At 41.6% G+C, this 24224-nt stretch overlaps 1 protein-coding gene across 1 annotated transcript in view; it reads right to left on the reverse strand.

Moving 5' to 3' along the window:
- Window positions 1–431: 431 nt before the first annotated feature.
- Window positions 432–24224, reverse strand: part of LOC139415353 (bromo adjacent homology domain-containing 1 protein-like) — a 32579-nt gene continuing 8786 nt past the window's right edge. Inside the window, exons 3-7 of the mRNA XM_071163431.1 lie at window positions 13752–14110; window positions 10960–11119; window positions 6287–6366; window positions 6026–6117; window positions 432–4173 (exon numbers count right to left, since the gene is read on the reverse strand). Of these exons, the coding sequence (XP_071019532.1) occupies window positions 3984–4173; window positions 6026–6117; window positions 6287–6366; window positions 10960–11119; window positions 13752–14110 (881 nt within the window). The 3' untranslated portion in view covers window positions 432–3983. The remainder of the gene's footprint in view (window positions 4174–6025; window positions 6118–6286; window positions 6367–10959; window positions 11120–13751; window positions 14111–24224) is intronic.

Below are 24224 nucleotides of genomic sequence, written 5' to 3' on the forward strand. Positions count from 1 at the left end.
ATGCTCGATGCTAGGGTACAAGGACCACTACTTCTTTAACAGGCATTCTCTCTGAGCCTCTTTACTGTGTCTCCACCATGCTCGATGCTAGGTACAAGGACCACTACTTCTTTAACAGGCATTCTCTCTGAGCCTCTTTACTGTGTCTCCACCATGCTCAATGCTAGGTACAAGGACCACTACTTCTTTAACAGGCATTCTCTCTGAGCCTCTTTACTGTGTCGCCACCATGCTCGATGTTAGGTACAAGGACCACTACTTCTTTAACAGGCATTCTCTCTGAGCCTCTTTACTGTGTCTCCACCATGCTCAATGCTAGGTACAAGGACCACTACTTCTTTAACAGGCATTCTCTCTGAGCCTCTTTACTGTGTCTCCACCATGCTCAATGCTAGGTACAAGGACCACTACTTCTTTAACAGGCATTCTCTCTGAGCCTCTTTACTGTGTCTCCACCATGCTCAAAGCTAGGTACAAGGACCACTACTTCTTTAACAGGCATTCTCTCTGAGCCTCTTTACTGTGTCGCCACCATGCTCAATGCTAGGTACAAGGACCACTACTTCTTTAACAGGCATTCTCTCTGAGCCTCTTTACTGTGTCGCCACTACTTTGTTGCAGACAAGAAACTGTTTACGTGAAATGTTACAGACACAGCTGGACAAGATGGAAACAGACACAGTGACAGTCGCACCGAGGACGAGAGGCCACGGACAGACAGAGCTAAAAACTTCACTGCTTGACATGTATGATGAAATCCTGGTCAAGACTGAACAAATGAACAATGAAACAGCACAGCAAGTAAGTGAAATAACTAGGTTTTGATTATGTTTTACTGGTAGTGGGGACATACAGTGCCTTGCGAAAGTATTCACCCCCTTCACACTTTTCCTAGTTTGTTTTCTTACAACCTGGAATTAAAATAGATTTTTGGGAGGTTTGTATCATTTGATTTACACAACATGCCTACCACTTTGAAGATGTTGTGAAACAAACCAGAAATAAGGCAAAAAAACAGAAAACTTTAGTGTACATAACTATTCACCCCCCCCTTTCTGAAGTTACAGCTGCAAGTATTTTGGGGTACGTCTCTATAAGCTTGGCACATCTAGCCACTGGGATTTTTGCACATTCTTCAAGGCAAAACTGCTCCAGCTCCTTCAAGTAGGATGGGTTCCTGCTGGTGTACAGCAATCTTTAAGACATACCACAGATTCTCAATTGGATTGAGGTCTGGGCTTTGACTAGGTCATTCCAAGACATTTAAATGTTTTCCCTTAAACCACTCAAGTGTTGCTTTAGCAGTATGCTTAGGGCCATTGTCCTGCTGGAAGGTGAATCTCCATCCCAGTCTCAAATCTCTGGAAGCCTGAAACAGGTTTCCCTCAAGAATTTCCCTGTATTTAGCGCCATCCATCATTCCTTCAATTCTGACCAGTTTCCCAGTCCCTGCCGATGAAAAACATCCCCACAGCATGATGCTGCTACCACCATGCTTCACTGTGGGGATGGTGTTCTCAGGGTGATGAGAGGTGTTGGGTTTGCGCCAGACATTTTCCTTTATGGGCAAAAAGCTCAATATTAGTCTCATCTGACCAGAGTACCTTCTTCCATATGTTTGGGGAGTCTCCCACACGCCATTTGGTGAACACCAAACATGTTTGCTTATGTTTTTCTTTAAGCAATGGCTTTTTTTCTGGCCACTCTTCCATAAACCCCAGCTCTGTGGAGTGTACGGCTTGAAGTGGTCCTATGGACAGATACTACAATCTCTGCTGTGCAGCTTTGCAGCTCCTTCAGGGTTATCTTTGGTCTCTTTGTTGCCTCTCTGATTAATGCCCCCCTTGCCTGGTCTGTGAGTTTTGGTGGGCGGCCCTCTCTTGGCAGGTTTGTTGTGGTGCCATATTCTTTACATTTTTTAATAAGGGATTTAATGGTGCTCCGTGGGATGTTCAAAGTTTCAGTTTTTTATATCCAAAACCCTGGTCTGTACTTCTCCACAACTTTGTTCCTGACCTGTTTGCAGAGCTCCTTGGTCTTCACGGTGCCGCTTGCTCGGTGGTGCCCCTTGCTTAGTGGTCTTTCAGAACAGGTGTATATATATATTGAGATCATGTGACAGATCATGTGACACTTAGATTGCACACAGGTGGATTTTATTTAACTAATTATGTGACTTCTGAAGGTAATTGGTCGCACCAGATCTTATTTAGTGGCTTCATAGCAAAGAGGGTGAAAACATATGCATGTACCACTTTTACATTCTTTATTTTTTGAAAGAAGTTTCATTTCACCAATTTGGACTATTTTATGTATGTCCATTACATGAAATCCAAATAAAAATCTATTTAAATTACAGGTTGTAATGCAACAAAATAGGAAAAACTCCTAGGGGGGATGAATAGTTTTGCAAGACACTGTACGTAAATGCCAACAAAAACTTGTGTGTGTGTGTTTCAACTATTTAACTGTACTAGAATACTTAAAAGGCCGCTAAAATGTTAAATATCGGTATCGTTTTTTTGGCAAGGAAAATATTATGGTTATTGGAATCGGGCAAAAATGTCATAACGGTGCATCCCTAATACAGTGCATTCAGAAAGTATTCAGGCCCCTTCCCTTTTTCCAAATTTTGTTACTTTACAGCCTTATTCTAAAATTGATTAAATCATTTTTAATCACACCTCCTCCATGCTTGGGAGGAGGGAACCACACATAAGGAGATCCTCTGTTCACATACTCTGCGTCCTTGAGTAGTGGTTTCTTTGCAGAAATTCGACCATGAAGGTCTTTCAAAGTTCTTGAAGTTTTCCAGATCGACTGACCTTCATGTCTTAAAGTAATGATGGATTGTCATTTCTCTTTGCTTATTTGAGCTGTTCTTGCCATAATATTGACTTGGTCTTTTACCAAATAGGGCTATCTTTTGCATATCACCCCTACCTTGTCACAACACAACTGATTGGCTCAAACGCATTAAGGAAAGAAATTCCACAAATTAACTTTTAACAAGGCACACCTGTTAATTGAAATGCATTCCAGGTGACTATCTCATGAAGCTGGTTGACAGAATGCCAAGAGTGTGCAAAGCTGTCATCAAGGCAAAGGGTGGCTACTTTGAAGAATCTAAAATATATTTTGATTTGTTAAACACTTTTTTGGTTACTACATGATTCCATGTGCTATTTCATTGTTTTGATGCCTTCAGTATTATTCTACAATGTAGAAAATAGTACAAATAAAGAAAAACCCTTGAATGAGTAGGTGTGTCCAAACCTTTGACTGGCACTTTATATACTTTCTTGGCGGCCACGATTTACCACAGGGGAAATATAGGGGAAACACTGCGATCCTTTGTGAACCTGCACCTGTGGTTTCACTGCAGCCCAGACTGAACACACACCCACCCACTACGTCACTCTCTGACACACGGCAGGGATATAAAACCTCAGTGTGTGTGTGCCCTCACGATCACAGCTGCCTCAGAGATAAACAGAAATGAAGAAGAACGTTGTCATTATGTCAGGCTCTAACATCAAAACAATGACGTGATAAGCCCAGTCTCACTCTGCTATAACAGCTCGTCTTCTTGTTAGGTCACCAACACGGGTGTTGATGCACATGGTATAGCTGGACATGGTAACCAGGACCATTAACTCTTTAAGTGATGTGGAGGAACAGATCTCTGTGAAAGAATCCACCTCTCCCTTCTCCAAGCCGGGTATAGTTCTCCAGTTGAGGGAGCCAAAAGTTCAGCTCCCTAGCTACAGTTGTAAAGGGGGCTAAGGTACCCACTCACATATCAGTGGTCCCCCTCCGATACTTGATCCTTCAGCCTCCCTCCAGCTGACCCGAGTGCCTATCAGGGGTCAAGGGTCAAACACTTCAGGGGTTCCCCCTCTCATCCTTCAGCCCCATGTGTAGGAGTGTGTTTGCTCCACTAGGGGTGTGTGTGGGTGTGTTTGCGTGTCCTCTGCTGCCCCCTACTGCAGGTTCTTGAGGATGCGTCCGTAGCGGAAGTCGTAGACGTGGCGGCAGAGGTACACTAGTTCAGGGTTGATGTTGGCAGGAACCTGGCGGTGGTCAGGGGGGTTGAAGTCCGAGGTGCAGGGGACCACTCTGGCAGTGCCAGGGGGCGCACCCTCTTCACGCCGCTTCACCAAGGCACAAAATCTATAAATGGAAAATGAAAGTGAGTTTTAAATGCACATTTTCTTCTCTTTCTTTCTTTACTTTATACCTCAAGTCAATTGACCATGCTACAGTGAGGTGTCTCTCCCTTAGAGCACTTCTAATGTCAGTGATGTGTAATATTACCATGCTACAGTGAGGTGTCTCTCCCTTAGAGCACTTCTAATGTCAGTGATGTGTAATATTACCATGCTACAGTGAGGTGTCTCTCCCTTAGAGCACTTCTAATGTCAGTGATGTGTAATATTACCATGCTACAGTGAGGTGTCTCTCCCTTAGAGCACTTCTAATGTCAGTGATGTGTAATATTACCATGCTACAGTGAGGTGTCTCTCCCTTAGAGCACTTCTAATGTCAGTGATGTGTAATATTACCATGCTACAGTGAGGTGTCTCTCCCTTAGAGCACTTCTAATGTCAGTGATGTGTAATATTACCATGCTACAGTGAGGTGTCTCTCCCTTAGAGCACTTCTAATGTCAGTGATGTGTAATATTACCATGCTACAGTGAGGTGTCTCTCCATGCTACAGTGAGGTGTCTCTCCCTTAGAGCACTTCTAATGTCTTAGAGCACTTCTAATGTCAGTGATGTGTAATATTACCATGCTACAGTGAGGTGTCTCTCCCTTAATTCTAATGTCAGTGATGTGTAATATTACCATGCTACAGTGAGGTGTCTCTCCCTTAGAGCACTTCTAATGTCAGTGATGTGTAATATTACCATGCTACAGTGAGGTGTCTCTCCCTTAGAGCACTTCTAATGTCAGTGATGTGTAATATTACCATGCTACAGTGAGGTGTCTCTCCCTTAGAGCACTTCTAATGTCAGTGATGTGTAATATTACCATGCTACAGTGAGGTGTCTCTCCCTTAGAGCACTTCTAATGTCAGTGATGTGTAATATTACCATGCTACAGTGAGGTGTCTCTCCCTTAGAGCACTTCTAATGTCAGTGATGTGTAATATTACCATGCTACAGTGAGGTGTCTCTCCCTTAGAGCACTTCTAATGTCAGTGATGTGTAATATTACCATGCTACAGTGAGGTGTCTCTCCCTTAGAGCACTTCTAATGTCAGTGATGTGTAATATTACCATGCTACAGTGAGGTGTCTCTCTCCCTTAGAGCACTTCTAATGTCAGTGATGTGTAATATTACCATGCTACAGTGAGGTGTCTCTCCCTTAGAGCACTTCTAATGTCAGTGATGTGTAATATTACCATGCTACAGTGAGGTGTCTCTCCCTTAGAGCACTTCTAATGTCAGTGATGTGTAATATTACCATGCTACAGTGAGGTGTCTCTCCCTTAGAGCACTTCTAATGTCAGTGATGTGTAATATTACCATGCTACAGTGAGGTGTCTCTCCCTTAGAGCACTTCTAATGTCAGTGATGTGTAATATTACCATGCTACAGTGAGGTGTCTCTCCCTTAGAGCACTTCTAATGTCAGTGATGTGTAATATTACCATGCTACAGTGAGGTGTCTCTCCCTTAGAGCACTTCTAATGTCAGTGATGTGTAATATTACCATACTACAGTGAGGTGTCTCTCCCTTAGAGCACTTCTAATGTCAGTGATGTGTAATATTACCATGCTACAGTGAGGTGTCTCTCCCTTAGAGCACTTCTAATGTCAGTGATGTGTAATATTACCATGCTACAGTGAGGTGTCTCTCCCTTAGAGCACTTCTAATGTCAGTGATGTGTAATATTACTCGCTAAAGAATGCCTACAGTGTTTCACCTACAGTGTGTGTGTGTGTGTGTGTGTGTGTGTGTGTGTGTGTGTGTGTGTGTGTGTGTGTGTGTGTGTGTGTGTGTGTGTGGTTTCTTACCTACAGTATTGTGCTAGTGGGAGAACATAGCATCTGTCTTCGATGCAGGCCACACTGTTCTCGTCTTGATGCCGAGAGGCAAAAATCTCTTTCTGAATGGTGAGAAACAGACATACAATTATCAATCGCCACACAATCAAAGGTAATGAGATGAGATGGAAGAGAGGAAGCCACTTCAGACAACTGAGATGAAGGAAAAGAAGAGATGAGGAGAGGCCTCTTTAGACTACTGAGATTGAGCCATAGTTGAGTTGTCCTCACCTCACAGTGCATACTGGAGTCTTGGCCTCCCTGTGTGTGTTCAGGTCGATAGTACCAGAACAGGCTCATCATCAGCTCTCCTGAGGAGGGGAGACACACACACACGGTCAACACACACAGGCGAGCAAACACACACACACACAGACACAACCACAGAGGAACAAAGGTAGAGCTTTGCCAACCAACAGCACACACACAAAAAATACGACCAGTCTCTCACCAGACAGATATAAGCAGCATTTCAGACAAACAATGGTCCTCGAATAACACCACAGCCAGCAGACACAAACAACCATTCACAGCCTACAACAACCACACACACCCCAGCTAGCACATTTGGTTCCTTGGAAGTTGTGGGAACATATGTTTTTGGTTTCACATTGGTTGTGGGAACAAATTCATACGTTTCCTGAATGGTAAAACTGAACGTTTTTTTTTAACATTCTAAGAACAGAATAGAACACTTCGCCTGTTCTGGGAATATTTCATTTTAGATTGCAGGGAGGTTCCCAGAAACTTTTACTCTGGTTCCTTGAAAGTTTTCCTGGGAGGTTTTATTATAGGTTATATGGAGGTTTTTGAACGACTTCTTTAAAACTTTCAGTGAATGTTTCAATAAGACTTTCAATAACACTGACAGCTTATTTTGGGTAAAGATTTTGAATGCCAAGCAGATAGGACACATGGGAATTAATTTCCTTAGGCATTTATCATGCAAACACATGTTTTATTGTGCCAAGGCCTCAGTGAGATTTGAACCTATAATCTTCTGTTCCCTATCCATGGAATTAGTCCACTGCACCACCAGGATGAAGCTAGCACGCCATGTTTTTTTTTACACACATACAAAGCTGGTCATTACAGTCTATTCAAACAGACCCAATGGCAAAGGAAACAAGCACTCATTAAGATCAAATGTGGTAAATTAGTGGGCACGGCCAACACACCTGAGAAAACTTAACAAGATAGAGGACAGAGAGTTTTGTTGATACTGAGAACGGAATGTATGTTTTTAGATAACATTCTTAGAACATATTCACAACATTACTAAAGTTTTCTTGTTGTTTTTATGGACAGTTTTCTTAATTTTCTTGGAACAATTTGAGAACATGACCTTAAATACAACCAAGAGGAAACCTGTAGGAAATGTTATGCTGAAGTACTGAAATTCCCACAGAAGAACATTGTTTCTTAACATTTTATCTGAACTATTTGAGAACATTCCTAATGTCAAACCAGTTGGAGAATGTTTGTAGAACATTACCAAAATTGAAATTAAATGTAACCATGTTTGTACTTTTAGGAAACGTTCTGTTAAAGTAATGAAATACCAATACATACTTTTTTTTTGGGGGGGGGCTAAGTTCCTTAAATGTGCTGAGAATCTTCCAAAGCCAAGCAACTATCCTGCACCATTCCCAGAAAGTTGCAGGAAGGTTATATGCAAAATAAACATAGGACAACCACGCTCTCACCAACCTCTAAGAAACATGGTTCTCAGAATGTTGTGCTAGTTGGGACTAGGGTTGAAAAGGGTTGGAAACTTTCCGGTAAATTTCCTGAATTTTTCCGAAATTTTTACATGGAAAGTTAAGCCCGGGAATTTAGCTTAAATTCATCAGAAAAGTTAACTTATAACAGTGAACCTTTTTTTTTGTGGGATACACATAAGGCAATTCTAGGTCTTGTGGCATATTTTGGTTAAACTTTCCCCAATTCAATAGAATTGCAACCCCCTGCATGCACAGTGATTTTTTTCCATCACATGTGCAGTGCACTCTTCCATCACATGTGCAGTGCACTCTTCCATCACATGCACAGTGATTTTTTCCCATCACATGTGCAGTGCACTCTTCCATCACATGCACAGTGATTTTTTTCCATCACATGTGCAGTGCACTCTTCCATCACATGTGCAGTGATTTCATCCATCACATGTGCAGTGCACTCTTCCATCACATGTGCAGTGATTTCATCCATCACATGTGCAGTGCACTCTTCCATCACATGTGCAGTGCACTCTTCCATCACATGTGCAGTGATTTCATCCATCACATGTGCAGTGCACTCTTCCATCACATGTGCAGTGCACTCTTCCATCACATGTACAGTGATTTCATCCATCACATGTGCAGTGCACTCTTCCATCACATGTACAGTGATTTCATCCATCACATGTGCAGTGCACTCTTCCATCACATGTACAGTGATTTCATCCATCACATGTGCAGTGCACTCTTCCATCACATGTACAGCTGATTCTCAAGATATTGCACACTAATGAGATGCTATTGAGTTCAACACTACTACACTGTCTGAGCCAAGGACTACAAGCTGTCTAGTAAGTTTTGATTACAATACTGGGTGGGGTGAATATATTTTATATGACATACATGATTCTTTGTTAACTAGTAAATAGTAGCCTACAGCAAAGTGTGTTTAATATGTATCTTACAAAGCAGTTGTTTAATCTAACTGCTTAACTATTTATCTGTACATGGAATTGTATATATTTGTTTTTTACTCATTTAAAAAAAATCTTAACAGGAAAATGCCACGGGCACTATCTGATGTGTGGAGACGTTTCACTGCAGCTAATGTAGAAGGAAAAGCTGTGTACATTTGCAAATACTGTGCTAAATCATATGTGAAGAATGCAACAAAGATGCAGAATCATCTGGCCGATTGAGAAATGCCAATGAATGTCTTGCTCGAGCTGTGTATGCAACTGGTTCACCTCTGATGCTCACAAGCCATGTGTATTGGAAGAGATTTCTGAATGTTCATCTCCCAGCATACACCCCTCCAACCAGACATGCTTTATCTACTCATTTGCTGGATGCAGAGTTCAACAGATTTCAAGTGAAGGTCAAGCAAATCATAGAGAAAGCAGACTGTATTGCAATCATCTCTGATGGGTGGTCGAATGTTCGTGGGCAAGGAATAATTAACTACAACATCTCCACCCCTCAACCAGTATTCTACAAGAGCACAGACACAAGAGACAACAGACACACCGGTCTCTACATTGCCGATGAGCTGAAGGCAGTCAATGACCTTGGACCACAGAATGTATTTGCACTGGTGACAGACAATGCTGCGAACATGAAGGCTCCTTGGTCTAAAGTGGAGGAGTCCTACGTCACATCACCCATTGGCTGTGCTGCTCATGCATTAAATCTGCTCCTCAAGGACATCATGGCACTGAAAACAATGGATACACTCTACAAGAGAGCCAAGGAAATGGTTAGATATGTGAAGGATTATCAAGTTATAGCAGCAATCTACCTCACCAAGCAAAGTGAGAAGAATAAGAGCACCACATTGAAGCTGCCCAGCAACGCCCGTTGGGGTGGTGTTGTCATCATGTTTGACAGTCTCCTGGAGGGGAAGGAGTCTCTCCAAGAAATGGCCATATCAGTCTGCTGATATGGATAGCCCTATCAAGAGGATCCTCCTGGATGATGTATTTTGGGAGAGAGTGGTAAGCAGCCTGAAACCTATAGCAGTAGCCATTGCATGGATTGAAGGAGACCATGCCATCCTGTCTGATGTTCAGACACTGCTTGCAGATAAATGTAAGAGAATAAATCCGTACGGCTCTGCCCACTTCACTGTTGGTCCAAGCAGAGGAAACTGCAGTTTTGAAATACATCAAAAAGTGTGAAGACTTCTGCCTGAAGCACATACATGTTGGACCCCAAGTATAATGGAAAGAGCATCCTGTCTGGTGCAGAGATCAACAAGGCCTATGGTGTCATCACTACCGTGTCTCGCCACCTTGGTTTGGATGAGGGAAAGGTTCTTGGCAGTCTAGCGAAGTACACTTCCAAACAAGGGCTTTGGGATGGAGATGTAAGATGGCAGTCGTGCCAACATATCTCATCGGCCACCTAGTGGAAGGGACTTTGTTGCCTCCATCATCCTCCAAATCCCACCAACATCAGCCGCCTCAGAGTGCAACTGGTCCTTGTTTGGGAACACACACACCAAAGCACGTAACAGGCTGACCAATACAAGGGTTTGGAAAATGGCCAGCTGGGCAAATTTGAGGCTTTTTGGGCCTGACAACAAGCCATCCTCAACAAGGTTGGAAAGTGACCGTGAAGATGAGGCCTCAGAGTCTGAGGTTCAAGTGGTGGACATTGAGGTCGTCCAGGGAGAAGACATAGAAGCCTGAGAGGAAGACAACCAAAGCTTTAGTTTCTAGACTATCATTTCACAGATTTATGTTGAAAACATTTTTGGAAGATGCGATGGATCATTGGGGATCATTCAATATTCCCTTTCTTTTGTTGTTCAGTGAAATCATCCCATGTGAAGAGTCAACTAATTTAATTAAAGTTCAATTTGTAACTAAATCGGAAGGATTTCATAATTTGCAATTATGTCTACTTATGATGAGGTAAAAGGTTTATGCTTCTGTCTCAATATGATATGGTAAATATATCCAATGCAAAAAAACATCTACATTTAAATGGTATTAATATTAATTTGCATATACTTCTGTTAATTCCCATATGTCCGTTAATTCCCATATATTCCCGTTAATTACCACGGAAAGTTTCCACCTCTGAATATTCCCCAAAATGTGTAACCCTAGCTGGGACACACACACAGCCAACTATTATACCCCAACAACAGGTTAGGACATCCTGCTATTTCTCTCTCACCAGATTTGGGATCCTCCCAGAGCGCCGATATCTTGGCGACGTAGGGCAGGGACTTCTTCCGGGGACCGGAGCGCAGTAGCACTGTGTCTCTGACACGTATTACTTCACTGTCTCTCTGTACTCCTTCATAACACTGCCGCAAAGCCGTCTCATCCTCCCCCTGAGACACACACAAGTACCACAAACACACCGTCAAAACACGACACACTTATCTTTATTCTCCAGCTACTGGCTACATCAGAAGTTTTCTGTCAGAGAAATGGACCCGGCATACTCAACAGCATTTAAGAAATATATTACCTTCAACAGTGTTATCTTGTGATCAAGCCATCAATGTTTTGTGATTATCGGCTTCCTAAGAATGTTACCTAACAATTTAGCAATTAGCAGGTTTGACATTTCAGTGGAAATACTACGACTATCAGCGGTTTAGCAAAAAAAGATGTCCCGTATTATCGGAATACGATCCCCAGTTATTGGCCACCTTACTATTTTGCTCAATTACAAGATGTATCCATTTAATTTTGTTCAAAAAAGAGACACCAATCTCATATCCGAAGTGTTTACTAGATAGTTGACTAGTTGCCTTCTGTGGCCCCCCAAAAAATTACTTGCCTGAAATTCGTTAGCTATATTTCAGAGGCAAAAAGTTGGATATTAAATTATGTGTGGTCTGTCACGGAGTCTAATTTTACAATATACAGCGTGTCCTACAAAATGTGTATAGCTAGTAAGAAGGGTGTCTTTACCGTTATTTTCCAGTCCATTTAAATGTTGAGCTCGAGGTGATTTAATCCTCTAACCGCTAGCGAGTGTCTGAAGTTAGGCGGTCTCCGATGTTGGGGGAAATTTAGCTAGGAAGCTTGAGTTTTTACTCACCAAAGTAACAACTTAGTGTGGTCAAAGACTTAGTAACTTAGTTGTAGTCATGATCTTGTAAACTATATCTACAAACAACTTATTTCTGGATATTCTCTAAACTACCCACAATGCACTATTTCTCAATGTCATATGGACCTTTGGCAGTGATTACAGCCTTGAGTCTTCTTGGGTATGATGCTACAAGCTTGGCACACCTGTATTTGTGGAGTTTCGCCCATTCTTCTCAGCAGATCCTCTCAAGCGCTGTCAGGTTGGATGGGAGCGTCGCTGCACAGCTATTTTCAGGTCTCTCCAGAGATGTTCGATCTGGTTCAAGTCCGGGCTCTGGCTGGGCCTCTAAAGGACACTCATAGACTTGTTCCAAAGCCACTCCTGCATTGTCTTGGCTGTGTGCTTAGGGTTGTTGTCCTGTTGGAAAATGAACCTTCGCCTCAGTCTGAGGTTCTGAGCATTCTGGAGCAGGTTTTCATCAAGGATCTCTATGTGCTTTGCTCTGTTCATCTTTCCCTCGATCCTGACTAGTCTCCCAGTCCCTGCCGCTGAAAAACATCCCCACAGCATGATGCTGCCATCCCCATGCTTCACCGTAGGAATGGTGCCAGGTTTCCTCCGGACACGACGCTTGGCATTCAGGCCAAAAAGTTCAATATTGGTTTCATCAGACCAAAGAATCTCGTTTCTCATGGTCTGAGAGTCCTTTAGGTGCCTCTTGGCAATTTCCAAGTGGGCTGTCATGAGCCTTTTACTGAGGAGTGGCTTCCGTCTGGCCACTCTACAATAAAGGCCTGGTTGGTGGAGTGCTGCAGAGATGGTTGTCCTTCTGGAAGGTTCTCCCATCTCCACAAAGGAACTCTAGAGCTCTGTCACGGTGAAACCATCGGTTTCCCCTACCTGACCAAGGCCCTTCTCCCCCGATTGCTCAGTTGGGCTGGGCGGCTAGCTCTAGGAAGTCTTGGTGGTTCCAAACTTCTTCCATTTAAGAATGATGGAGGCCACTGTGTTCTTGGGGACCTTCAATGCTGCAGCCATTCTTTGGTACCCTTCCCCAGATCTGTGCCTCGACACAATCCTGTCTCTGAGCTCTACGGACAATTCCTTTGACCTCATGGCTTGGTTTTTGCTCTGACATTCACTGTCAACTGTGGGACCTTATATAGACAGGTGTGTGCCTTTCCAAATCATGTCCAATCAATTTTTAATACATTATGGGCTATTGTGTGTAGATTGAAGAGGATTTTTCCCTAATCCATTTTAGAATAAGGCTGTAACGTATCAAAATGTGGAAAAAGAGAAGGCGTCTGAATATTTTCCAAATACACTGTATCTATGAAAAGCTGAGACTCTCACGAACATGTTTTGCTCAGAAGCTACACATGAGTCGTTACAAGGTAAGGAGTTTTTCAACATAGAAGATAGAAAATCCCAGGACATGGTGTCTATAATACTGTAATAAGCTCACATAGCTACTGTCACAAATGCCAAACTCCACACAGTTGTCACTGAGTAGTAGGATATTCATTACCCAGTGAGCAAATCATTTATGTACTCACAGCATTCATTTTAAAGTCATTTTTTGCTTTTTGCCTTTTCTGTTGTTGTTGTAACCTCTTGTCAATGAAACTCATGAATACAGCTGTCAAATTGTTTTGTGTTATACTTGTAGCCCTGGTTGTCCTGAAAATAGAATGGTAAAACACTTCATTGTGAGGCTAAATATAAGGTCTGGACATGCAGACAAATGAAAGTTAGAAAATGAAATGCTGATTTTTGCTGGGGTCTCTTGGACTGATAGGGTTAACAACAATAAGCCAATTGAAAGCTATGGAATGGTCAGGTTGCCATGGTAGTATGAGGGAAGAAAATTATCAGTATCTCAACACATACACACACAAACTCTTGATCCAACCCACCGCAATGAACACTTCTTTCTCCGTGGGCACTCCTACAGGCAGCCACCCATTGGTGGCCCGTCGGTGGCTGACCCTCTTCTGCTTGGCGGGGGACAGGCAGGTTGTCGGGGCTGGCTGTTTCTGCGACAGCCTGGTTCTCCCCATGGAGAGATAACCGTTAGGTGGCTTGGTGCTCTGAGGGCACTCCCTGGCCAGCTTCAGTCTAGCATGGGGCACTCTGCGGTCAGACAGGGGGGTGAGGATATGGGGCTTGGCCTGGGTTGAGGAGGGGGTGGTGTGGAGGGGGCAACCCGAGAATGGGAGGGAGGGGGAGACCAGGAGGGAGGGGCTGTGGTCGCCTTTGGGGGAAGAGTAACACTCTGGAAAGAGAAAGAGAGAGAGAAAGGGAGGAAGAGAAGCCCTGCTGAAAAAAACAGCATAGACCAGCATAAATTTGAAGCTGGTCCGACCAGCATGGTCTAACTGGTTCTACTGGCCGACCAGCATGGTCTAGCTGGTTATTCTGGCGGATCAGTCTTCATTGTGTTTTCGCTGGTGACCAGCAAAAGCTAAAGCAAAACCAGCATCAAGTCACATTATGCGGGACTGAAAAGTGAGGTTTAACTCCTTTTGGAATCCAGCCAGAGTGGATTCCCACAATCTACATTCAGAATGACTGCCAGAGGTAGAAAAGTGTGCAAATGAGACTACCTAAACCATCTAAACTGGGACAACCATTTTAGGAACAAGTGCAATAAGTCAAACTAACAGATTGGACTAGTTGAGAAATAAGTACAGTACCAGTCAAAATTTTGGACACACCTATTTATTTAAGGGTTTTTCTTTCTTTTTTAAAACTATTTTCTACATTGTAGAATAAAGTGAAGACATCAAAACAATGAAATAACACATATGGAATCATGAAGTAATCAAAAAAGTGTTAAACATTTAGATTTTAGATTCTTCAAAGTAGCCACCCTTTGCCTTGATTACAGCTTTGTACACTCTTGGCATTCTCTCAACCAGATTCACATGGAATGCTTTTCCAACAGTCTTGAAGGAGTTCCCATATATGCTGAGCACTTGCTGGCTACTTTTCCTTCACTCTGCGGTCCAACTCATCCCAAACCATCTCAATTGGGTCGATTTCGGGGGATTGTGGAGGCAAGGTCATCTGATGCAGCATTCCATCACTCTCCTTATTGGTCAAATAGCCTCTACACAGCCTGGAGGTGTGTTGGGTCATTGTCCTGTTGGAAAACAAATGATAGTCCCACTAAGCGCAAACCAGATGGGATGGCAAATCGCTGCAGAATGCTGTGGTAGCCATGCTGCTTAAGTGTGCCTTGAATTCTAAATAAATCACTGAGTGTCACCAGCAAAGCACCCCCACACCGTCACACCTCCTCCTTCATGCTTCACGGTGGGAACCACACATACGGAGATCATCCGTTCACCTACTCTGCGTCTCACAAAGACACAGCGGTTGGATCAAAAAATCTCATATTTGGACTCATCAGACCAAAAGACGAATTTCTACCGGTCTAAATGTTCATTGCTCATGTTTCTTGGCCCAAGCAAGTCTCTTCTTCTTATTGTTGTCCTTTAGTAGTGGTTTCTTTGCAGCAATTCGATCATGAAGGTCTGATTCACACAGTGTTCTCTGAACAGTTGACGTTGAGATGTGTGTCTTTCTCTGTGAAGCATTTATTTGGGCTGCAAATTCTGAGGCTGGTAACTAATGAACTCCTCCTCTGCAGCAGAGGTAATTCTGGTTCTTCATTTACTGTGGCGGTCCTCATGAGAGCCAGTTTCATCATAGCGCTTGACGGTTTTCGCGACTGCACTTGAAGAAACTTTCTTGAAAAGTTCTTGAAATTTTCCGCATTGACTGACCTTCATATCTTAAAGTAATGATGGACTGTCATTTCTCTTTGCTTATTTGAGGTGTTCTTGCCATAATATGGACTTGGTCTTTTACCAAATAGGGCTATCTTCTGTATACCACCCCTACCTTTTCACAACACAATTGATTGGCTCAAAAGCATTAAGGAAATAAATTCCACAGATTAACTTTTAACAAGGCACACCTGTTAATTGAAATGTATTCCAGGTGACTACCTCATGAAGCTGGTTGAGAGAATGCCAAGAGTTTGCAAAGCTGTCGTCAAGCAAAGGGTGGCTATTTGAAGATTCTCAAATCTAAAATATATTATGATATGTTTAATATATTTTGATATGGTTACTACATGATTTCATATGTGTTATTTAATAGAAAAGAGTACAAATAAAGAAAAACCCTTGAATGAGTAGGTGTGTCCAAACTTTTGACTGTTACTGTATGTTATTTATCTTTGTGTAGCATAAGATAAATCAACTGATTAATGAATCAATCAATGTACATGCAAAACCACAGATACTGAAACAAACAATTCTGAAAAGCAAACTGCAATAGAGCATGCTGGGAAATATGATAATGATGGGTGTGGTTTTGCATACCAGCAAAATTCTAATAACTTGGGAGTCAACCTCACTTTGTACTGAACGTCTCGGTTGCCAGCGACCTGAATTTCCTGCTTCACCACTGGATCTGTGGGTATGATGAAGATTGTTAAATGATTGGAACCAATAGACATTCTATCACTTGTCCCTGTAGGGGAACCCTTTTGAGTGCCACGTAAAACCCTTTGATTTTTAGAACGCTCTCACAAGAAACACTTGTGGGTTCTTTGTTTTGTCCCTGTAGGGGAACCCATTTAGATTCTACGTACAGTGCCTTCAGAAAGTAGGCCTATTTACACCCCTTGACTTTTTCCAGATTTTGTTGTGTTACAGCTTGAATTAAAAATGTTTTTAATTGAGATTTTGGGTCACTGGCCTACACACAATACCCCATAATGTCAAGTGGATTTTTTATATTTTTTTATATATATATATTTTTAAATAAATTAATAAAAAATGAAAAGCTGAAATGTTTTTAATTTATTTGTTTTATTTGTATTTCACCTTTATTTAACCAGGTAGGCCAGTTGAGTACAAGTTCCCATTTACAACTGGGACCTGGCCAAGATAAAGCAAAGCAGTGTGACAAAAACAACAACACAGTGTTACACATAAACAAACGTACAGTCAATAACACAATAGAAAAAGTATATGTACAGTGTGTGCAAATGCAGAAGAAGAGTAGAGAGGTAGGCAATACATAGGCCATAGAGGCAAAATAATTAACATTTAGCATTAACACTGGAGTGATAGATGTGCAGATGATGATGTGCAAGTAGAGATACTGGGGTGCAAAAGAGCAAGAAGATAAATAACAATATGGGGATGGGGTAGTTGGGTGTGCTATTTACAGATTGGCTGTGTACAGGTACAGTGATCGGTAAGCTGCTCTGACAACTGATGCTTAAAGTTAGAGAGGGATAAGTATTCAACCCCTTTGTTATGGCAAGCCTAAATAACTTTGAGTAAAAATGTGCTTAACAAGTCACATAATAAGTTGCATGGACTCAGTTGAGCAGTGAATTTCTAACACAGATTCAACCCCAAAGAAGAGCATCTATTGGAAGATGGGTAAACATAGAACAAGCAGACACTGAATATCTATTTGAGTATGGTGAAGTTATTAATTACACTTTGGATGGTGTATCAATACACCCAGTCACTACAAAGATACAGGCGTCCTTCCTAACTAAGTTGACGGAGAGGAAGAAAACTGCTCATGGATTTCACCATGAGGCCAATGGTGACTTTAAAACAGTTACAGAGTTTAATGGCTGTGATAGGAGAAAACTGAGGATGGATCAACAACATTTTAGTTACTCCACAATACTAAACTAAATTACAGAGTGAAAGGCACTAAAGTAAAACTGCAAAAAATGTGACAAAGAAATTCACTTCATGTCCTGAATACAAAGCGTTATGTTTGGGGCAAATCCAACACAACACGTCACAGTGTGCCAATCTTCATATTTTCAATTACAGTGGTGGCTGCATCGTGTTATGGGTATGCTTGTCATCTGCAAGGACTATGGAGGTTTTTTTAGGATAAAAAGAACCGGAATAGAGATAAGCACAGGCAAAATCCTAAAGGAGAAACTGGTTCAGACTGAATTCCAACAGACACTGTGAGACAAATTCACCTTTCAGCAGGACAATAACCTAAAACACAAGGCCAAATCTACACTGGAGTTGCTTACCAAGACAACATTGAATGTTCCTGAGTGGCATAGTTACAGTTTTTACTTAAATTGGCTTGAAACTCTATGGCAAGACTTGAAAATGGCTTTCTAGCAATGACCAACAACAAACTTAACAGAGCTTGAAAAATATTTAAAAGAATGTGCAAATATTGTACATTCCAGGTGGGCAAAGCTCTCAGAGACTTACCCAGAAAGGCTCACAGCTGTAATCGCTGCCAATGGTGCTTCTATAAAGTATAGACTCAGGGGTGTGAATACTTACAGATGAAGTTCCTGGAAGCCTGTGTTTCAGACATAAGGAAGTGGATGGTGGCAAATTTTCTATTTTTAAACTTGGACAAAATAGAGATGCTTGTTCTAGGTCCCAAGAAACAAAGAGATCTTCTGTTGAATCTAACAATTAATCTTGATGGTTGTACAGTCATCTCAAATAAAACTGTGAAGGACCTCGGCGTTACTCTGGACCCTGATCTCTCTTTTGAAGAACATATCAAGACTGTTTCAAGGACAGCTTTTTTCCATCTACGTAACATTGTAAAAATCAGAAACTGTCCAAAAAAATCTGAATCTGTCCAAAAATGATGCAGAAAAATGTATCCATGCTTTTGTCACTTCTACTGCAATGCTTTACAGTACTTTCCGGCTACTCAGATAAAGCACTAAATAAACTTCAGTTAGTGCTAAACACGGCTGCTAGAATCTTGACTAGAACCAAAAAAATAGATCATATTATTCCAGTGCTAGCCTCTCTACACTGGCTTCCTGTTAAGGCGAGGGCTGATTTCAAGGATTTACCTATCTTTCCGATTAGGTCCTGCAATACATACCTACACGTACACTACGGTCACAAGACGCAGGCCTCCTTACTGTCCCTAGAATTTCTAAGCAAACAGCTGGAGGCAGGGCTTTCTCCTTTCGAGCTCCATTTTTATGGTATGGTCTGCTTATCCATGTGAGAGAAACAGACTCGGTCGCTGGCTTACTGGTGCTCTTCCATGCCGTTCCTAGGAGGGGTGTGTCAATTGAGTGGGTTGAGTCACTGACGGGATCTTGCTGTCCGGGTTGGCCCTCCCCCCTTAGGTTGTGCCGTGGCGGAGATCTTTGTGGACTATACTCGGGCCTTGTCTCAGGGTGGTAAATTGGTGGTTGAAGATATCCCTCTAGTGGTGTGGGGGCTGTGCTTTGGCAAAGTGGGTGGGGTTATATCTTGCCTGGTTGGCCCTGTCCGGGGGTATCGTCGGACGGGGCCACAGTGTCTCCCGACCCCTCCTGTCTCAGCCTCCAGTATTTATGCTGCAGTATTTTACGTGTCGGGGGGCTAGGGTCAGTCTGTTATATCTTTTGATTTCCCATGATGTCAAGCAAAGAGGCACTGAGTTTGAAGGTAGGCCTTGAAATACATCCAAAGGTACACCTCCAATTGACTAAAATGATGTCAATTAGCCTAACAGAAGCTCCTAAAGCCATGACATCATTTTCTGGAATTTTCTAAGCTGTTTAAAGGCACAGTCAACTTAGTATTTTGTAAACTTCTGACCCACTGGAATTGTGATACAGTGAATTATAAGTGAAATAATCTGTCTGTAAACAATTGCTGGAAGAATTACTTGTGTCATGCACAAAGAAGATGTCCTAACCGATTTGCCAAAACTATAGTTTGTAAACAAGGCATTTGTGGAGTGTTGGAAAACAAGTTTTAATGACTCCAACCTAAGTGCATGTATTTCTGTATTTAATTTTTTTATGAATTTGCAAATAATAATAATAATTATTATTATATTATTATGTTATTATGGGGTATTCTGTGTAGATGGGTGAGAAAAATATCAATTTAATCCATTTTGAATTCAACTGTAACACAACAAAATGTGGAATAAGTCGATGGGTATGAATACTGAAGGCACTGTAGACCCTGTCATGAAGAAGCCTCTGGTTACAGAGTTCAGTCATTTGTCCCTATGGGGTACCATTTTGGGAGTCACATTATAACCCTTTGATTTGTCACTGTAGGGCAGGGATCGTCAACTAGATTCAGCTGCACGACGATTTTTTTCTTTAGCAGATGATCGGGGGGCCTAGACATAATTACAAATAATTTGTAGACTGCAAGAAGTCCAAACAGATATATGCCTAAAACATAATTATTTCAAACCTTGCTTATATTTGTATATGGTCACGTGTCTTTCTATCACGCGTGCGAATACCTGGGAACAGATTTCCTAAAGTAAAATCCCTTGGAGCTGATTTCCTGGTGTTGTTACAATCTTTCATAGCCAACAATGAAAACTCAAAATATAGACATTTGTTTTTTTTCTCAGAAAACTTGGGGGCCAAATAAAACCACCCGCAGGCCGAATTCGGCCCATGGGCCGCCAGTTGGGGTACTCTGCTGTAGGGGAACCCTCTTCAGTTCCATGTTGAACCGTCTCATGAAGAACCCTCTGGTTCCAATGTAGAAGCAATGAAAATTATACTTATAGGATACTAAAGATGTACTTATGGCACACTCTGTAAAAAATGACCTGTAATTTTACAGAACTTTTCCCGGGTACGGGGTTACAGTAAAAATACAGTACTTTACAATTCAATTAAGGTGTGATTGTGCTGGTGAGGGCTCATTTGCATATTTAAGAGGCATTGTCTGAAATATTTGGTATTTGAGCCAACCGTTTGTGGAAGTGTTGTACCTGTTTAAGTGGTTTTATCATCATATTGATTAAGGTTGAGCGCTTAATTTGTCCACTCAGTTCTACAATCTTTGTAAGCGCTTGTGATGATCAAGAAGTGCACTGTTAACTTCTTTGGGGTAGGGGGAGGTATTTTGACGTCAGGATGAAAAGCGTGCCCAAAGTAAACTGCCTGCTACTCAGGCCCAGAAGCTAGGATATGCATATAATTGGTAGATTTGGATAGAAAACATTCTAAAGTTTCTAAAACTGTTAAAATAATGTCTGTGAGTATAACAGAACTGAAATGGCAGGTGAAACCCCGATGACAAACCATCCCAAAAACATTTTTTTTTCATCCTACCACTGATTTCAATGGCTGGCATTTTTATAATAGGGCGAAATCGTGCCCGATTGCAGTTCCTAGGGCTTCCACTAGATGTCAACAGTCTTTAGAAAGAGTTTCAGGCTGGTTTTTGGAAAAATTAGGGAGAAGTCATTTTTCTAAGGGCTCCCATTTTGGCTGTAGTGTTTCCATGAGCATTGCCGAGCTAGCGCGTTCTTTTTGTTTATCTCCGGTAAAGACAATAACGATTCTCCGTCTTAAATTGTATTGTTTATTTGCGTATTAGGGTACCTAAGGATTGATTATAAAAGTTGATTGACTTGTTTGGATAAGTTTATTGGTAACGTTTGGGACTAATTTTGTATGCATTTTCACCGATGGAAACCGAGCGGATTAATGACTGAAGCCAGCTAAACTGAGTTTTTATGAATATAAAGAAGACATCTATCGAACAAAAGGAAATTTTTTTATGTAACTGAGGCCTTTTGGAGTGCCAACAGAAGAAGATCTTCGAAGGTAAGGCATATATTATATCGCTATTTCTGACTTTCGTGTTGCAACTCCCTGGTTGAAAATTATTTGTTATGCATTTGTGGGCTGGACGCTGTCCTCAGATAATCGCATGGTTTGCTTTCGTAGTAAAGCCTTTTTGAAATCTGACACCTTGGCTGGATTAACAACAAGTTAAGCTTTATTTAATGTTTATAGTAAGTTAAGAAGTTGCAGTTTCCAGTAACTTAATGGCAGTTGGCCATCGGGAAGTTCATGTTTTTGCAGAAAGTTGTTATTGTAAAATTTACAGTAACTTACTGTGGCTGATCTCTGTCACGCTCACTGATCTGATGGTGTGGAAGGAAGATCAGTTTGCTGCCAACCAAGATTTTGAGGCCAGGTGAGGCTGGGTCCCAAGTGTGCTCACCATAAATAATGCTTAGTAGTTGTCACCAAATGTTATAAGCTTTCTTTTAATAAGAAAAGTTCAGTGAGCTACTGGCAGCTAGTTGCAAGTAAATGACTGTGCATTTTACAATAACTTACTGACATCTGGTTGCCAGTTAAGCGGCCAAGAAGTTACTGGCTGTTCGTTGCCTATGAGTTACTAGCAGTTACTGGCTATTAAGTTAATGTGAATTTTACAATAACTTAGATAATGCAAAATTCACTGCAACGTCCAGGCAACTAACGTCCATTAAGTTACTGTGACAATGTCAGCTCTTTAATGTCACATGCTCTTACAAAGTTTGCAGAACTAACCGTGTTAAAAAGAGGCGGCCAACCTTTGACAACATAACCATCAACCACTTAAACTGGTACCACCCTTCCACTGACGGTTGCCACAAATACACATATGTTAGACCCAGGGTTTTCTGTTAGCCGGCATTAGCTGGCTTTTGTCCGATAATAAAATGAAAAGCTGACAAAATAAAACATTTGCTGGCCAAAATGACCGTGAGAAAAAAAAATCCCATTGCAAAATAATGCTTTTTATTAATTGATGGAAATACATTTGACAGTCATGCTTATCGGTCTATGGGATAATTTGCATAATAGTGGAATTAAATTGGTGTGCGTGTATTTTCGTTAGTCATAATGTAGCCTATCTTATTTATTCAACACAACTATCACACACGCACAGCAAACACAGCCTATTTTGAGTGTGATCTCTCCTGCAGCTTCTAAATCATGTCATTTTATAACCCCAATCATTGCGTAACAATTCTAAATGCAAACGCGTGTTAAAAAAAAGTTTTGGTGCACTTTCAAAAAGAGCTATGCCTACAACAAAAAAAAATTCTCAGCCGGTAGCCTAACATGCTGACCAGACCGGACACGTCGCTTGCACGAGTGTAGCAAAATAAATGTAGAAGTCCATGTTATTCAATTATTGAGCCAACGAGCGTCTGTGTTGCCAAGGGCTAAAATAGAACTCCTTACTATTTCTGATGCAGATCTCGCTGTAAGTCCTGCCTCTCCTATCTCCTCATTGGTTATACCCACGTGGGTGATTGAAATACGAACTGTTTTGCCGGTTGCTGTAGTAATACTTTGAAAGTGTAGATGCCGATCACCATATAAGATCAAAGATGAAAAAGCCTGGAAGGAGGAGAGATGACTAGAAACGATTCAGTTGGCCGTTTTATGTGTGGATTAATTGTCGGAATAGAGGACCTTGTGCATTTCAGGTAAAATAACAACTCAATGTTTATATCCCAGGACAAATTAGCTAGCAACAGCAAGCTAGCTAAATAGGACAAATTAGCTAGCAAGTGCAAGCTAACTAGCTAAATTGCCATACATGTTTAATGCTTTTCGACCTGTCCCCAAATTAATGTCATTGGTTCAGAGTTTGTTTTGATATTTTAACATGCGTGTCATGATCACGCTTAGTGTAGGGGACAAAATAGATTTATGCACGATAGTGCACAATAGCGCACGATGGCGCAAGAGCGCAGCGGGTTTGGGTACCGTGTAATTGAAGCGTGCCTCCCATTCACCATTCAAGTGCTGGCAGGCTATCAGCGCGTCACCACCACTTTACAATGTGAGTTGGAGTCAGTATGCATTTTGAAAACATAGGCCTACTTAATTGTTTGAAACCTATAAAAATGCTTTACTTCATATTATGAGGCATGTCTTACCTTGCTTTAAAGTAGCCTATAAGCAAATCCGACCATGGAAACGTGGAGGCAATGATTTTATAAAGACTTCATTGGCGGCGCAAGAGTTTCAAGTTTGGAGAACCTTACAATTCATCCTACAATTTCTACCGATCTGCCAGTTATGATTTTCATATGCGCATTTTCGTGAAACAGTTTAAGGCGAAATAATAAAATTTGCTGCAGGAGGGACTGGTGCACTTCACAAAATAGATGGCATCATGAGGAACAAAAGTATGTGGATATATTGAAGCAACATCTCAAGACATCAGTCAGGAAGTTAAAGCTTGGTCGCAAATGACAATGACCCCAAGCATACTTCCAAAGTTGTGGCAAAATGGCTTAAGGACAACAAAGTCAAGGTATTGGAGTGGCCATCACAAAGCCCTGACCTCAATCCCATAAAAACTTTGTGGGCAGAATTAAAAAGTGTGTGCGAGCAAGGAGGCCTACAAACCTGACTCAGTTACACCAGCTCTGTCAGGAGGAATGGGACAAAATACACCCAACATATTGTGGGAAGCTTGTGGAAGGCTACCCAAAACGTCTGACCCAAATTAAACAATTTAAAGGCAATGCTACCAAATACTAATTGAGTGTATGTAAACTTCTGACCCACTGGG

The sequence above is a fragment of the Oncorhynchus clarkii genome, chromosome 8, assembly GCF_045791955.1.
Source record: "Oncorhynchus clarkii lewisi isolate Uvic-CL-2024 chromosome 8, UVic_Ocla_1.0, whole genome shotgun sequence".
Classification (NCBI taxonomy): domain Eukaryota; kingdom Metazoa; phylum Chordata; class Actinopteri; order Salmoniformes; family Salmonidae; genus Oncorhynchus; species Oncorhynchus clarkii.